At 43.6% G+C, this 17,353-nt stretch overlaps 1 protein-coding gene across 1 annotated transcript in view; it reads left to right on the top strand.

Moving 5' to 3' along the window:
- Positions 1-17,353, top strand: part of LOC109922659 (ATP-binding cassette sub-family C member 10-like) — a 36,878-nt gene that overhangs the window by 6,819 nt on the left and 12,706 nt on the right. The window contains exon 2 of the mRNA XM_048596739.1: positions 6,252-6,505. Within this exon, the coding sequence (XP_048452696.1) occupies positions 6,279-6,505 (227 nt within the window). The 5' untranslated portion in view covers positions 6,252-6,278. The remainder of the gene's footprint in view (positions 1-6,251; positions 6,506-17,353) is intronic.

Genomic DNA, 17,353 nt, shown 5'->3' with positions numbered 1-17,353 from the left:
TGGTTCAGAGAATGGGAATTCTGTAGTGAGTAATTTCCCTCTGGATTTCCCAAAGTCTGTCCACCATCCACATCAGAAGTGTGCTGGAATAATGGAATGCAGCTCCAACTCTCAAGAACCTCGACACCATCCAAGACAATGTAACAGTCGTGTTGCTCTCCCTGTCCTTTATCTTAAAAATTCACTTTCTCCATAAGCAACACAAAGGAATATGTACCACAGAGAAATGCACTTGTCTAAGAAAGTACCTTCTAAAACACAAGCCCAGGACCATCTATAAGGATAAGGACAGCAGATATATTGGAACTCCACCAACTACTCGTTCCTCATCAAGCCACCCAGCCTTCTGATTTGGAACTATATCACTGTCTGTCTTTATTGCTGAGCCCTGGAACACCATCTTGACACCCAACCAGCATTATTGGTGTCCCGACAGCCCAAGAAGTGCAGCAGTTAGAGAAGACAGCTCACCATCACCGTCTCAAAGGCAGTTACAGATGGCCAACAGCTTGTGCCAACAAAACTCTCAATGTGTGAACATGTGACGGAATCAAAAATCTGACCAAAGCGTTGCTACACTGATGAAGACCACAGCAAACTTAACAGCATTCAGTGTCAAAGAAACAGAAAGAAAGCAACCATTGTTTCACATCTTTGTTACTCCTTTCCAGGACGTTTAAATATAGCTGATAAAGGGCAACCTGTCAGTGAGCACGATCGGGGCGGTGTGTACACTGACCTGTCAGTGAGCGTGATCAGCAGTGTGTACACTGATCTGTCAGTGAGCGCGAGCGGGGTGGTGTGTACACTGACCTGTCAGCGCGAGTGGGGCGGTGTGTACACTGACCTATCAGTGAGCACGATCGGGGTGATGAAACTTGTTGATATCGCCATGTAGTCATTTCAGTGATTCCTTGCCATGAGTCCAAAGGAAGAAAATGTCATCGATGTCTCTGATGTAAAGTATTGTTTGCAGGTCCTGTGCAGCAAAGATGTTTTGCTCGAACGTGTGTTTGAAAATGTTGGTATATTGAGTGCAAATTTGGTCCCCATGGCTGTTCCATGTGTCTGGATGAAGAACTAGTTGTCAAAGGGGAAATGTTGTGGTTGAGGATGAAGTGGATGAGTTGTAGGATGACATCTGGAAATTAGCAGTTGTTGGTATTCAGTATTGAGGTTGTTGCAGTGATGCGTTGTCGTGGGGAATGCTGGTGTTGAGTGCCAAAATGTCCGTTGAGACGACCTTCACAGAAGACAAACACAGGACACAACCGATGGAGTACCCTTTGTCGTCCAGTACTTCCCCAGAACAGATAAACTACCCCATGTTCTTTGCAGCCTTCAACACATTATCAATGACAATGAGCATCTTGCCAGGATCTTCCCCATGCCTCCACTTCTTGCTTTCAAAACCTTGAACAGACCACTGTTTGCAGCAAACTACCCGGCCTTCAGGACAACATTGATCACAACACCACACAACCCTTCCATGGTAACGTCTGCAAGACATGTCAGATTATCGACATGGATACAACCATCACACGTGGGAACACCACCCACTACGTACACGGCAGATACTCATGTGACTCGGTCAATGTTGTCTATCTCATATGCTGCAGGCAAGGATGCCCCAAGGCATGGTATATTGGCGAGACCATGCAGACACTACACCAACAGATGAATCGACACCGTGCAACAATTACCGGGCAGGAACGGTCCCTCCCAGTCGGGGAACAATTCAGTGATCAAGGACATTCAGCCTCCGATCTTCGGGTAAGCGTCCTTCAAGATACACAACAACGCAGCATCGCCGAGCAGAAACTGATAGCCAAGTTCCGTACCCATGAAGACGGCCTCAATTGTGATCTTGGACTCATATCATGCTACATGTAGCCCCACCACACTTCTGTATCTGTAAAATCTTCCTTACTGTCCTGTTTTAACACCATCACCTTGATAACTTATTATGATCTTTATCTTAATTAGTTTGTGCAGTTTTGGATGACTTGTTAGTATGGTTAGACTCTCAGCATGCGACTGTAATACCTATCGTGTTATTGCAGCCATTTGATTTATCTCCAGCATCACCTTATTTTTAATTTTTTGTAATTATCTCTCTGCCTTGTTCAATCAGATTATAGGTCATCCCTACACTTGCTATTCAGCTGTTGACACTTTATTCACACCATCTACACTCTTGATCACCTGCAGAGACTTATTATTCAGCCTGTTGACAATCCACTCACACCATTTGTATGATCTTTTGATTTCTCTACTTATAAATTCTGTGCCTGTGTGTTTCCCTTCACTTCACCTAATGAAGGCACAGCGCTCTGAGGGCTTGTGATTTCAAGTAAACCTGTTGGTCTATAACCTGGTATTGTGCACCTTCTGACCTTTTCCACCCAGTCCAACACCAGCACCTCCACATTAGTGGCAGGAGGCAGAGGGGGATGGTCGAAGCGGGTTTTTGTGCCTGGATGCCTGTGTCCAGTGGTGTACCTCAGGTTTCAATGATAGAGTCTTTGCTGTTTATTGTGCACATTATTGATGTAGACACAGATAACATGAAAATTTGGTGATGTGTTTAATAGCGAAGTGGAAAGTCTTAGACAACAGGGCGGTTTAGATGGGCTGAAACTGACAAATGGAATTTAATCCTGAAAAAATGTGCGTTGATGCATTTTGGCAAGACTAACAAGGCAAGGCAGTCAGTGATGAATGATAGGATCAGTGGAAGTATAGAGGGTCAGAGAGACCTTGGTTAACATGTCCATAGATCATTGAAGGCAGCAGGACAGGTAAGTATTAGTTAGGCCACAGCTGGAGTACTGTCTGCAGTTCTGCTTACCACATTATAGGGAATATGTGATTGCACTGGAGAGGGTGCAGAGGAGATTCAGCAGCATGTTACGTGGGGTGGAGCCATTCGGCTGTGAAGTGAGCCTAGGTGAACAGGGTTTGTTTTCCCAAGAGCAGAGTAGACTGAGAGGGAGATCCGATTGAAATGAACTAAATTATGCGGGACATAGGGTGACTATGAAGGAACCCTTTCCCTTTGCACAGAGATCAATAACCATGGACCATAGATATAAGCTAAAGGCAGGAGGTTTAGAGGCGATGTAAAGAATTTTTTTCACCCAGAAGGTGGTGGGTATATGGAACTTAGGGATGGCACATTGGTTAGCATCGCTGCCTCACAGTGCCAGGGACCCACGTTTGATTTCAGCCTTTGGCGACTGTCTGTGTGAAGTTTGCATGTGCTCCCCATGTCCGTGTGGGTTTCCGCTGGGTGCTGTGGTTTCCTCCCACAGTCCAAAGATGTGCAGGTTAGGTGGATTGGCCATGCTAAGTTATCCCGTGGTGTACAGGGATGTGCAGGTTAGGAGGGTTAGCCATAGTAAATGCAAGCTTATGGAGATTGGGTGGGGGCTGGGTCTGGAGGAGAGTTGGTGCAGATTGGTTGGGCCGTTTAGCCTCTTTCTGCACTGCAGGAATTCTATGATTATAACTTACTACTAAAAGGGTGATAGAGATGGGAACCATCACAACATTTAAGAAATATTTGGATGATCACTTGAGGACCCGTTAAAGATTAGCGTGGCTGTCTACGTGTGGATCCACAGGAAATGGGTGAGATACTAAACAAATGTTTTGCGTCAGTATTTATTGTGGAGAAGGACTTGGATGCAAATGAACTTAGGTAAATAAATATTGATGTCTTGAGCACAGTTCATATTACCGAAGAGGAGGTCTGGAGTCTTAAAACGCATAAAGGTAGATAAGCCTCTAGGACCCGATCAAGTATTTCCCAGAACTTAGTAGGAAGTTAGGGAAGAGATTGCTGGGCTCCTTGCTGAGATAGTTGTATCATCAATAGCGATGGGTGAGGTGTCGGGATACTAGAGATTGGCTCCTATGGTGCCATTATTTAAGAAAGGTTGTAAGGAAAAGCCAGGGAACTATAGACGCGTGAGCCTTGCATCAGTGATGGGTAAGTTGTTTGAGGGGATTCCGAGGGACAGGATCTACATGCGTTTGGAAAGGCATGGATTTTCGTGGCTCACTAACTTGATTGAGTTTTTTGAAGAGGGAGTGGCAGATGGAGTTTAATTTAGGTCAATGAGGTGTTGCATTTTGGTAAAGCAAACCAGCGCAGGACTTATATAGGTCATGGTAGAGCCCTGGGGAGTGTTGCTGAACAAAGAGACCGAGGGGCGCAGGTGCACACTTTCTTGAAGGTGGAGTCCAAGAGAGACAGGGTGGTGAAGGAGGTGTTTGGCACGCTTGGCTTTGTTGGTCAGTGTGTATAAGAGTTGGGATGTCATGTTGAGGCCATACAGGATGTTGGTGAAGCCACTTTTGGAATATTGCCTACAATTCTGGTCACCCTTCAATAGGAAGGATGGTGTTAAACTTGACAAGGTGTGGAAAAGATTGGATATTGCCAGGACTGGAGGGTTTGAGCTATAGGGAGAGACTGAATGGCCTGGGACTATGTTCCCTGGAGCGTTAGAGGCTGAGGGGTGACCTTATAGATGTTTATAAAATCATGAGGTGCAAGGATTGGGTGAATAGCCAAGGCTTTTTTCCCTCTGTAAGGCAGTCCAAAACTAGAAGTTATATGTTTAATGTGAGATGGGAGAGATTTAAAAAAGACCTGAGGAGTAACTTTTTCATGTGGAGGGTTGTGCATGTATGGAGTGAGCTGCCAAAGGAGGTGGTGGAGACTGGTACAATTACAACATTTAAAAGACATATGATGGGTACATGAATAAGAAGGGTTTAGAGGGATATGGGCCAAATGCTGGCAAATGGGACTAGATCAGATTGGGATGTCTTGTCACTGCAGACAAATTGGACTGAAGGGTCTGTTTCTATGACTCTGTGACCAGTGGAGACAGAATGGGCTGAAGGGTCTCTTTCTATGCTGGGGATTTCTATGACTTTACAATGCTGCAGGGAGATGAGGGCCTTAATTATCAGAAGCCACTTGTTATCAACTTCACTGATTTCAAGATGGCTCCTAGTCATATCCACAGCAGTCACCCTGGAACATCACAAGACTTTTCGACATTTCAATGCAGTGTATTTACAGTTTTGAAGTTTTCTACCTTGACCGCAGCTGCTGTGTCAGGACCAGTATTAAGCAGCATGAACTCCTTCAACATCTTGACAGGAGTAAGCCAAGGCTGTATACTCTCCCCACGCCTTTTCCTGTTGGGTATTCATTTCATCGTAATGATGGTGATGGTGGAGCAGGTTTTGGCATCCTGTGGCAACATAACCAGTTGATGGAGCTGGATTTCACAGTGTTGCCTAGCTGGCCAAAGAGTCAGGTATGCTCCTAGATTTGTATTGAGAGTAGAAATGTCAAGATTGGTTGACATGTAAGCTGTACGAAGATTAAGACAATGATGATTGGATGGCAACTCCCAACACCATCAATCAATTCTGCTACCAAGGTAACTCCATCTCCTGGGAGAATGATGTACTGATCAACATGCACACAAGAATTAGTCAAGCAGCATCACTCTTTCTGTGACTCCAGTAGTTGTAGGCATCAAAAACCATCATCACAATCATGAAGCTGCAACCCTACATGCCCATAATGGTACCAACTGCAAGCTGTGCCAGTGAAACAAGGAGGAGAATGACAAACATATAACCAAATTGGGCATCTACAACCAGATGTGCCTAGATAAGATCTTGGGCATCGCTTGAAGAGACAACATCACCAAGTGCTGCACACGGCAGGACAAAGGTATCAACAGGACATTGCGATAGAGAGTTCACTGAGACTGGCTGAATTTGTATTTTGCCTATTGGACATACCTCTTGATATAGCTGAATGGACACCACTGGATAGGAAAGGAAGACTTGGCTAGTGAAAGGAAACCTGGCAAATTATGTTTAAGAAAAGCCTTCAAGACTGGACCCACCCAAACTGGAATTAAAGAGATTGCAATGGACTGGGATTGCTGGCAATGTCTTATTGTCCATTATCCTGCACAAGACCAAAAGAACTAAGCCAATTGAGGTAAGTTGTATAAAGGAATCCAATGCCTTGGTCCGTATGATACAAAGTACTGTATTAATGAGTATTGCTGTGTCTGTGTCATGCAGATAACATTTAGTTGTTTCTGCAATCACCTTTACATACAACACATATATAAAACTGTCTTGTAATCTACAGTAGAACACTGTCTCTGTACTCTACTATGTAACCTGTTCTGTTTATATCCTTTTAGGTTCCTTCCTCTTGGCCACAGCATGGTATGATAGTGTTTAAGAATGTGGTCCTTATATATCGGGAGGGGCTTCCTAATGCACTCGATGGAATTAGTCTGAAGATTAATGCGGGTGAGAAAGTGGGAATTGTTGGACGGACAGGCTCAGGAAAATCGACTTTGTTTCTCGCGCTCTTCCGGATGGTGGAGTTGAATGAGGGTCAGATTCTCATTGACAACATTGATATAAAAACGGCCAGCTTGCTGGACATTCGGTAAGAGATTGTGTTTCTTGGCTCTAGTTCCATTTGTCACCTTGATGGTGAGGGAGGATTATCTCTGTGCACTGTCGGTGGAAGCAGATGTTAAACTTGATGGCCAGTTAGTGAAGGATAGCCAACTTGATTCTCGTCTTTATCCTTTTACAAGGTTATTTGTAGGGGTATATATCTCATTCTCTGCACAGGCAGCTAAATCCTTTCTGCCTGCTCATACATATTAGTACAGTTGAGCCCATTGATCATTGTACTGTGGCGGATATCAGCAGTCAATAATATATGAAGTTTATTAATTGTCCACGGGATGTGGTGTGATAGGGCGTGCCAGCATCTGTTGTCCAACCCTAATTGCCCTGGAGAAACAGTGCTGAGCTGCTTTCATTGAACTGCTGCAGTCCTCAGGGTTTAAGTACACCCACAGTGCAGTTAGGAAGGAATTCTAGGAGTTTGACCCAGCAACACGGAGGAAGTGGTGCTATCGTTCCAATCCAGGATGGGGAGTTACTTGACGGGCAGTGTTTGTGTTTTATGTTCCCAAGCATCTGCTGCCCTTGAATCTCATCTGTCATTTCGGGTAGTCCAGGTTCCAGTTTGGAAAGGTGCTGTCAGAGGAGCCTTGAATCAGAAGGAGGAGTCCAAAGTGGGGATGTTAGCTAATAATTGCACAATATCCAGGCAGTAACCATGTCCTGCAAAAGAGTCTAAGTATCATTGTTTGACAATCAGTGGCATTGCGATCACCGAATCCTCCAATGTTAGCATCCTTGGGGTTATCATTGACGAGAAACTCAAGTGGACCTCACCACAGAGCAGGTCAGAGGCTAGGAACTCAGCTCCTGACTCCCCAAAACCTGTCCATCAAGGTACAAGTCAGGAATGTGATGGAAACACATTCCCCCTCAACACTCCCCACCAGCCCCCCCACCCCCCACCCCCTATTGTCTGGATGGGCACAGCTCCCATTCAAAAAGTTCAACACCATCCAGGGACAAAGAAGCATGCTTAAATGCATCACATCCACTCCCTCTATCACTGACACTCTGTGGCAGTTTTATGTACTATACACAATGCCTTTGCAGAAATTCACCAAAGATCCTTAGACAATATCTTCCAAACCCACAATCACTACCATCTAGAAGGACAAGTGTAGCAGGTATATGGGAACATCACCACCTTCAAGTTCCCCTCCAAGCTGCGCACAATCCTGACTTGGAAATATATCACTGTTCCTTCAGTGTTGCTGGGTCAAAATCCTGGAGTTCCCTCCCTAACAGCATTGTGTGTCCTCCTACAGCACATGGACTGAAATGGTTCAAGAAGACAGCTCACTACCACCTTCTCAAGGGCAACTAGAGATGGGCAATAAATGCTGGTGCAACCAACAATGACCACTTCTCATGAGGGAAAACAAATCAGGATTTCTGGAAATAGAACAAAGAATTGTGGATGTTGGAGATTTGAAACAAAAACAGAAATTGTTTGTGAAACTCAGCAGGCCTGGCAAGATCTGTAGGAATAAAGTAGAGTTAATGTTTCAAGTTTGGAGACTCTTCACCAGAACTGCTAGCAGCTCAGAGAAACTGGTATTTATGCTGACTAGGAGAGGAAACAAAAATCCTATCAAAGATGAGCAGAAGCTCTTTAAGGTGGGCATACCTGGAAGAGGTGTGGCAGTGTGACTTAAACACAAAAACAAGCAAAGAAGTGCAGATGCTGGCGATCTGAAACAAAAATAGGAATCGCTGGAGAAACTGTTCTTCTTGCTCATGCTTAACTTTAATGAATAGCAGATAAAAGAGAGGACTCCAAATCTTCCACAAAACAACTGAAATTGTACCCCCTTAAAAACAATAATCACACACTCATTCTCGAGAACACGAGAAATAGGAGCAGGAATAGACCATCTGGTCCGTCAAGCCTGCTCTCCCATTCCATAAGATCATGGCTGAACTTTTCGTGGACTCAGCTCCACTTACCACCAACCCCACAACCCCCCACCTCACCATAAGCCTTAATTCCTCTACTGGTCAAAAGACCATCTTTGCCTTGAAAACATTCACAATTAAAATAGCCAAAGGACAGGTAGGTATATTACAAATGAAACAATCCTGTACATTTGGATCAAAATTCTGAAAATCAAAGAGTGGGTTAAATTGTCTCACATAACTGCTTTTACGCTTTAACGCTGTTGTCTGTAAAGTGATGGTCACTTTCTTCTTCTAGCATGGATCCAGAGTATTTAGGTCTGTTTTTGTTAGAATCCTTTCTTTTAAGCTTCCTTGATTTTCTCGCCTTTTCACCCCCATGAAGAGAGGAAGAGCAGTGGGATGTTTTCAGTTTGCAGATTCGGGGTATCTCTGGCTGTCCTGCAGCAATGGCTTTGTAATAAACTACAGTTCAGCTGATATGAAGGCTTTTGTTTGGCAGTATCTCCCTGACAGAAAAGATTCTTGGTGCCATCCAGTTTCACTGCTTCGAAAAATAACATTATCTTCCACAGCTAAAAATGTGCACCACTTGACTTTTCCAAGTAGTAAAATTCTCCCTGTATTTCAGTTATATAGCAGTCCAACTTCTTCAGTTTATAGTCCAAAAGATGGTCCCTTACACAGCAGCGAAGAAAACCAAGCAGGGATCTCTTTGAAGCTTTCAAAATCATGACCAGTCCAGATAAAATAAACAGAAACTGTTCCCACTCATAAAAGGATCGAGGATGAGAGGGCATAGATTTAAAGAAGTGTTTTGCAAAAGTAACAAATGTGATGTGGGGAGAAATTTTTCCCACAATCAACAGTTTATGTTTGAAATACACTGTCTAGTGGGGTTGGATTCAACGGAGTATTCAAGAACATAAGAACATAAGAACTAGGAGCAGGAGTAGGCCATCCGGCCTTCGAGCCTGCTCCGCCATTCACTAAGATCATGGCTGATCTTTTCGTGGTCTCAGATCCACTTACCCGCGTTCCCACCATATCCCTTAATTCCTTTATTGTTCAAAAAAAAATCTACCTTATCTTTAAAAATGTTTACTGAAGTAGCGTCAACTACTTCACTGGGCAAGGAATTCCATCAATTAACAACCCTCTGGATGAAGAAGTTCCTTCTCAATTCAGTCCTAAATCTGCTCCCTCTAATCTTGAGGCTGTGCCCTCTTGTCCTAGCTTCACCTGCTGGTGGTAACATCCTCTCTACTTCTATCTTATCTATTCCCTTCATAATTTTATATGTTTCTATAAGATCCCCCTCAATCTTCTGAATTCCAATGAATATAATCCCAATCTACTCAGTCTCTCCTCATAAACCAACCCCCTCAACTCCGGAATCAACCTAGTGAACCTCCTGTGCACCCCCTCCAGTGCCAGTACATCCTTTCTCAAGTAAGGAGACCCAAACTGCACACAGTACTCCAGGTGTGGCCTCACCAGCACCTTGTACAGCTGCAACATAACCTCTCTGCTTTTAATCTCAATCCCTTTAGCAATGAAGGACAAAATTCCATTTGCCTTCCTAATTACTTGTTGTACCTGCAGACCTATCTTCTGTGATTCATGCACAAGGACACCCAGGTCCCTTTGCATAGCAGCATGCTGCAACTTGTTACCATTCAAGTAATAATCCTTTTTACTATTACTCCTACCAAAATGTGTGACTTCACATTTATTTACATTGTATTCCATCTGCCAGACCTTTGCCCACTCACTCAATGTATCTATGTTCCTCTGCAAAGTTTCACAGTCCTCTGCACACTTTGCTCTGCCACTCATCTTAGTGTCATCTGCAAACATTGACACCCTACACGTGGTCCCCAACTCCAAATCATCTATATAAATTGTAAATAATTGCGGTCCCAACACCGATCCCTGAGGCACACCACTAGTCCCTGACTGCCAGCTAGAATAGCACTCGTTTATCCCCACTCTTTACTTCCTGTTAGTCAACCAATCCTCTATCCATGCTAATACTTTACCCTTAACGCCATGCATCCTTATCTTATGCAGTAGCCTCTTGTGCGGCACCTTGTCGAAGGCCTTTTGGAAATCTAGGTACACCACATCCACTGGGTCCCCATTGTCCACCTCGCTCGTAATGTCTTCATAGAATTCCAAAAGATTTGTCAAGCATGACCTGCTCTTCATGAACCCATTCTGCATCTGCCCAACGGGACAATTTCTATCAGGATGCCTTGCTATTTCTTCCTTGATAATAGACTGAAGCATCTTCCCCACTACAGAGGTTAAGCTAAGCGGTCTATAATTCCCCATCTTTTGTCTACTTCCCTTTTTAAACAGTGGCGTCACATTTGCTGTTTTCCAATCTGCTGGGACTGCCCCAGAGTCCAGCGAATTTTGGAAAATTACCGCCAGTGCACCTGCTATTTCTCCCGCCATCTCTTTTAGTACCCTGGGATGCATTCCATCAGGGCCAGGAGACTTATCGATCCTTAGCTCCATTAACTTGCCCAACACAACCTCTTCCATAATAATGATTGTTTCCAGGTCCTCACCTACCTTCGTCTCTTTGTCAATTACTGGCATGTTATTAGTGTCCTCCACTGTGAAGACTGATACAAAATACCTGTTCAATGCCTCGGCCATTTCATCATATCCCATAACTAAATTCCCCTTCTCATCCTGTAAAGGGCCAACGTTTACTTTAGCCACTCTTCTTCGTTTTATATATTTATAGAAACTTTTGCTATCTGTCTTTATATTCTGTGCTAGTTTTTTCTCATGTTCTATCTTACTTTTCTTTATAGCTCTTTTTGTGTCTTTCTGTTGAAAGAAGGCACTGGAAAGTTCTTAAAATACAGTGTGTGGCAGCGGAATGGGAAAAGACAGGAGAAAGGCACAAAATCATAATGCCTAAAATAAACCTGGCAATTTCTAGAGAAACTCAGCATGTTTGGCAGCAATGTCGAGGGAAAACAGTTGACATTTTGAGTCCAGTGACCCTTCTTCAGAACTGAAAGTCTCTTGGAGAAGGTTGGTGTATATGCTGATTATGGGGGAGGGAGGGAAAAGTAGTGAGCAGATAGATGGAGACGGAGTCCAGGCAGACTGGGGGAGGGAGAGAGAGAAGAAAAAGTTAAAGGGATTGTTGATCGTAAGCTAGGGAAGACGAGAAGCTAAATAGGAGGTATGAGTGGGTGAAAATGGGTTGGCTGTGGTGAAAACAACCCAATCATAACAGGATCTGAACTGGGTAAAAGGAGGTGGTCAGGCTGTAACATTATTGAACTTGATATTGAGCCTGGAAGGCTACAGGATCTGCAAGTGGAAAGTGAGATGCTGTTCTTCCAGCTTGCACTGAGTTGCACTGAAACACTGCTGCAAGCTCGAGACAGGGATCTTTCCCAGGGAACTGTTCTGAGGAAGGGTCACCAGACCTGAAACGTTAACTGTGATTTTCTCATCACAGATGCTGCCAGACCTGCTGAGCTTTTCCAGCAACTTCTGTTTTGTTTATGAACTAGAAGCAAGGGTCATTTTTACAGACAGAAAGTAGGTGTCCCCTGAAGCTGTCTGCATTTCTTTCCCATTACTCACTCAACATGGGCGAGGAGATCCTCCTGCCATTCTTCTGGCCTACCTGACATTCAACACAACCTAGTCTACTGCCTTTGCTGCTCACAGTGTGGTCTCCTCTACATTGGCGAAACGAAACATAGACTGGGTGACCACTTTGCAGAACATCTACATTCTGTCTGGTAAAAAAGATCCTGAGCTTCCAGTTGCCTGCCACTTTAACACACCACCCTGTTCCCTGGCCAACATCTCTGTCTCAGGCTTGCTGCCGTACTCCAGTGAAGCCCAACACAAACTGGAAAAACAACACCTCATTTTCCGCCTGTGGACCCTGCACCCCTGCACATTCAATACAGAGTTCGATAATTTTAGGGCTTGAGGCATTTTCTACCAAGTCTTTGCCCCAACCCCAATCTCCAGGCCTTGTTATCACATGCAACAAAAACAGAAATTGCTAGAAAAGCTCAACAGTTCTGGCAGCATTTGTGGGGAGAAAGCAGAAGTAACGTTTCGCATCCTGTAACCCTTCCTCAGAACTGCAGACCCTGTTATCACATGGTCTGCTATTACACACCACCCATCGTTAGCCACTAATTATCCACTATTAGCTATTCGTTCTCCCAGACTGACCATTATCCACTCCTTTTTCTGTCCAACAGTTCTTCTCTCTCTTTGGGCTCTACCCTTACCTATCATTTACTCCTTACACCTCCCCCCTCTTCTGCATATAAACCAGCCTTTTCCAAGCTACCTTCGGTTCTGAGGAAGGGTCACCAGACCTGAAACATTAACTGATTTCTATGCACAGATGCTGCTCGACCTGCTGAGCTTTTCCAGCAATTTCTGTTTTTGATCCTACACATTGCATTGTGCCCAATTCAATTCATGGTGAGCGTTTCGAGTCCAATGACCCTTCTTCAGAACACTGTTTTCTCTTCACAGATGTTGCCAGACCTGCTGGGTTTCTCCAGCAATTTCTTTTTGTTTGTTTCAGATCTCCAGAATTCACAGATTGTTGTTTCATTTTCTATTAAATTTATTGTCTAGTCTTTTAAGCTATGGCCTCTACTTCCAATTTTCAGTCCTCCTGCACAATCAGTTTTTTTCCCAGTTTCTGATATTACAAAGGAGTCAATCTCGCTGCTCATATTTTTCTTCCTTACTATCCTGTCTTTCAGATCGCACTGCCCATCCATGAACCTCAGTCCTTAACCATCACCCTGAACATTGTACCAAAATGTAAACTTTGCCAGTACCTTTTCCTGTACAACCCCTCAATGATCACTGTTCATTCACCCGCTCATTCCAGAGTGTCTTGTCACCCACATATAAATAGGGTGGTCGTTAGGACTTTAGTGAATTGAGGGGAAGGGAAGGGAAAAACTACAGGAAGTATAATGGTATATAGAAAAGAAAGCAGCAGGTCACATGCACAGGAGGGTTTAACTACATTGAAGACTATGAAAGAAATTAAAAGGAAGGAAAACTCAGGAGATACTATTAGTGGAGATGTTAGAATTCAAAAAGGAGATATAAAAGCTCGCATAAAGGCGCTTTACCTGTATGCTCACAGCACTCAAAACAAGGTAGATGAGTTAACAACACAAATCATCGCGACTGAGTATGATTTAGTAGCCATTACGGAGATAGGATGCAAGATGGTCACGACTGGGAATTAAATTTCCAGGAGTATCAGACTATTTGGAAGGACAGACAGGAAGGTAAGGGAGGTGGTGTTGCACTGATATTTCAGGATGACATCAGGGAGTAGAGAGAGATGATATAGGTTCAATGGAGAATAAGGTTGTATCCATTTGGGTGGAAATGAGAAATTCCAGGAAGAAAAGTCATTGATAGGCGTAGTCTATAGGCCACCAAATAATAACATCACATTGGGACTGGCAATAAACAAAGAAATAGCTAATGACTGTAAAAATGGTACGGCAATTATCATGGGGTATTTTAATCTACATGTTGATTGGTTGAACCAGGTCAGTCAAGGCTGCCTGAGGAGGAGTTCATAGAATGTATCTGCAATAGTTTTCTTGAACAGTATGTAATGGAACTGATGACGGAGCAAGCTTTCTTAGATCTGGTTCTGTGTAATGAGACAGGAATAATTAATTATCTCATAGTGAGGCATCCTCTCAGAAGGAGCGATCACAGTATGGTTGAAAGTAGAATGCAGATGAAAAGTGAGAAGATAAAATCCAAACCAGATCCTGTGTTTAAACAAAGGAGACTACAATAAGATGAAGGAGGAGTTGGCTAAAGTAGACTGGAAGTAAAGACTTTATGGTGGGACAGTTGAGGAACAGTGAGGACTTCCAAAGCATTTTTTTTAAGGGCTCAGCAAAAGGAATGATCAGCCATGGACGTCTAAGGAAATAATGGAGGCTACCAAAGTGAAAGATAAGGCATACAGTGCGGCAAAGACCAGTGGGAAACTAGAAGATTGGGAAAACTTTAAAGGTCAACAGAAAGCCACAATAAAAGCTGTAAAGAAGAGTAAGATAGATTATGGGAGTAAACTAGCTCAGAATATAAAGACAGATAGCAAATGTTTCTACCAATATATAAAAAGAAAACGAGTGCCTAAGGTAAACATTGGTCCTTTAGAAGATGAGAAGGAGGATTTAATAATGGGAAATGAGGGAATAGCTGAGGCATTGAACAAGTATTTTGTGTTAGCCTCCACAGTGGAGGACACTAATAACATGCCACGAATTGATGACAAGGAGACCAAGGTAGGGGTAAGGACCTGGACATGATCATTATCACGAACGAGGTAATGTTGGGCAAGCTAATGGGGCTAAAGGTAGACAGGTCTCCTAGCCCCGATGGAATGCATCCCAGGGAACTAAAAGAGATGGCAGGAATAATAGCAAATACACTCGTGGTAATATTCCAAAATTCGATGGACTCTGGGGCATTCCAGCAGATTGGAAAACTGCAAATGTGACATCACTGTTTAAAAAAGGAGGTAGACAAAAGATGGCGAATTATAGGCCAGTTAGCTTAACTTCTGTAGTGGGGAGAAATTTATTAGCATGGATTGAGGATTGGGTAACTAACAGGAAGCAAAGAGTGGGGATAAATGAGTGTTTTTCTGGTTGGCGAACAGTGACTAGTGGTGTACCTCAGGAATTAGTGTTGGGACTGCAATTGTTTACAATTTACGTAGACGATTTGGAGTTGGGGATCATGTGCAGTGTGTCAAAGTTTGTGGATGACACTAAGATGAATGGTAGAGCAAAGTGCGCAGAGGACTCTGAAAATTTGCAGAGGGATATAGACAGTTTAAGTGAGTTGGCAAAGGTCTGGCAGATGGAGTACAATTTTGATAAATGTGAAGTCATCCATTTTGGTAGGAGTAACAGTAAAAGGGACTATTATTTAAATGGTGAAAAATTGCAGTGTGCTGCTGTGCTGAGGGACCTGGGTGTCCTTGTGCATGAATCTAAAATGTTGGTTTGCAGATACAATAGGTAATTAAGAAGGCAAATGGAATTTTGACCTTCATTGCTAGAGGGATTGAGTTTAAAAACAGGGAGGTTATGCTGCAGCTATATTGGGTGATGGTGAGGCCACACCTGGAGTACTGTGTTCAGTTTTGGTCTCCTTACTTGAGAAAGGATGTACTGGCACTGGAGGGGGTGCAGAGGAGGTTCACTAGGTTGATTCCAGAATTGAGAGGGTTGTCTTATGAGGACAGACGGAGTAGACTGGGACTGTACTGATTGGAATTTAGAAGAATGAGGGGGGATCTTATAGAAACATCACAAATTATGAAAGGAATAGATAAGATAGAAGCAGGGAGAATGTTTCCACTGGTAGGTGAAACTAGAACAAGAGGGCATAGCCTCAAAATTAGGGAGCAAATATAAAATTGAATTGAGGAGAAAGCTGTGCACTCAAAGGGTTGTGAATCTGTGGAATTCCCTGCCCAGTGAAGTCGTTGAGGCTTCCTTATTGAATGTTTTTAAAGCTAAGATAGATGATTTTTTAAATAGTAAAGGAATTAAGCGTTATGGTGAGAGGGTGGGTAAGTAGAACTTAGGCCATGAAAAGATCAGCCATGATCCTATTGAATGGCAGAGCAGGCTCGAAGGGCCAGATGGTCTACTCCTGCTACTGGTTCTTATGCGTTTATGTACCCACTGTGGAGGTTGTTCATCGGATGTGATAGCTTTGCTGTCTGTTTAGTGATCACTCACATTGTCGCTTTCCGACCCTTGATCGAGGCTATTTTGTTCTTCCGAACCCCTCATTGAAAAATATCAACATTTAAAATACAAGGTGCCTCACTCAGTAATGTATATTTTACTCATCAGCCTATTCAGAAACATTATGACGTGCCTCTGGAGCAGATAGGACTTGAACCTAGGACTCTTGGTTCAGAGGTAGGGACACTGCCACTGCACCACAAAAGCCTTTAAAATGCCGTGAACAATCACTGCCGTGACTTGCATTGGAACCGAGGTTGCTGTGGCCACAGCACTGAGCACTAACCACTGTACAATCACAACACTGCAGACCAAGCTACGTTCACGTGATTGCTCGGAATATGAGATTTTTGTAATTAATCACAATATTGCAAAGAATAAGCCCTAATAGTTTGATTGCCATGGTTGCTGAGTACTGTCTTCATATCGTGAGTTAGTACAGTCAGAGGCCTTCCATTCACTGCAACCTCTCAGAGGATATGACATTTCCTCAGCTCTGTTCGATCTCAGAAGATCCCATACAATGCCTCAATGTTTGCCAAACTTTCTAGGAAACCTGAGCCTGAGTGAAAATCTCTTTCCCTTTATGTGACGCATGTCAATGATCTGTGAAAAAAACCTCAGATTAAGTGAATTCAACTTCCATATCGTCAAAAATGTTGTCGTCTCAATTTGTCATTACTTTAGTCTGGTAGTTTTCTTATCCTCATGATGTATTAATGCGGAAATATTAAAACTGGTAACCATATTATTGACTGTCTCTCACACACAACCACATTACTGACTGTCTCTCACACATACCCCGACACTGACTCTCTCTCACTCACACACACCCTGACACTGACTGTCTCTCACACACACAACCACATTACTGACTCTCACACACACACCCCAACACTGACTCTGTCACACATACGCACCCCGACACTGACTGTCCCTCTCACACATACACACCCCGACGCTGACTCTCTCACACACACACCCCGACACTGACTCTCTCTCACACACACACACCCCGACACTGACTCTCTCTCTCTCACACACACCCCGACGCTGACTCTCTCTCACACACACACCCCGACGCTGACTCTCTC

The sequence above is a fragment of the Rhincodon typus genome, chromosome 5, assembly GCF_021869965.1.
Source record: "Rhincodon typus isolate 14 chromosome 5, sRhiTyp1.1, whole genome shotgun sequence".
NCBI classification, from domain to species: Eukaryota; Metazoa; Chordata; class Chondrichthyes; order Orectolobiformes; family Rhincodontidae; genus Rhincodon; species Rhincodon typus.
This window is presented reverse-complemented; position numbering and strand designations above follow the sequence as displayed.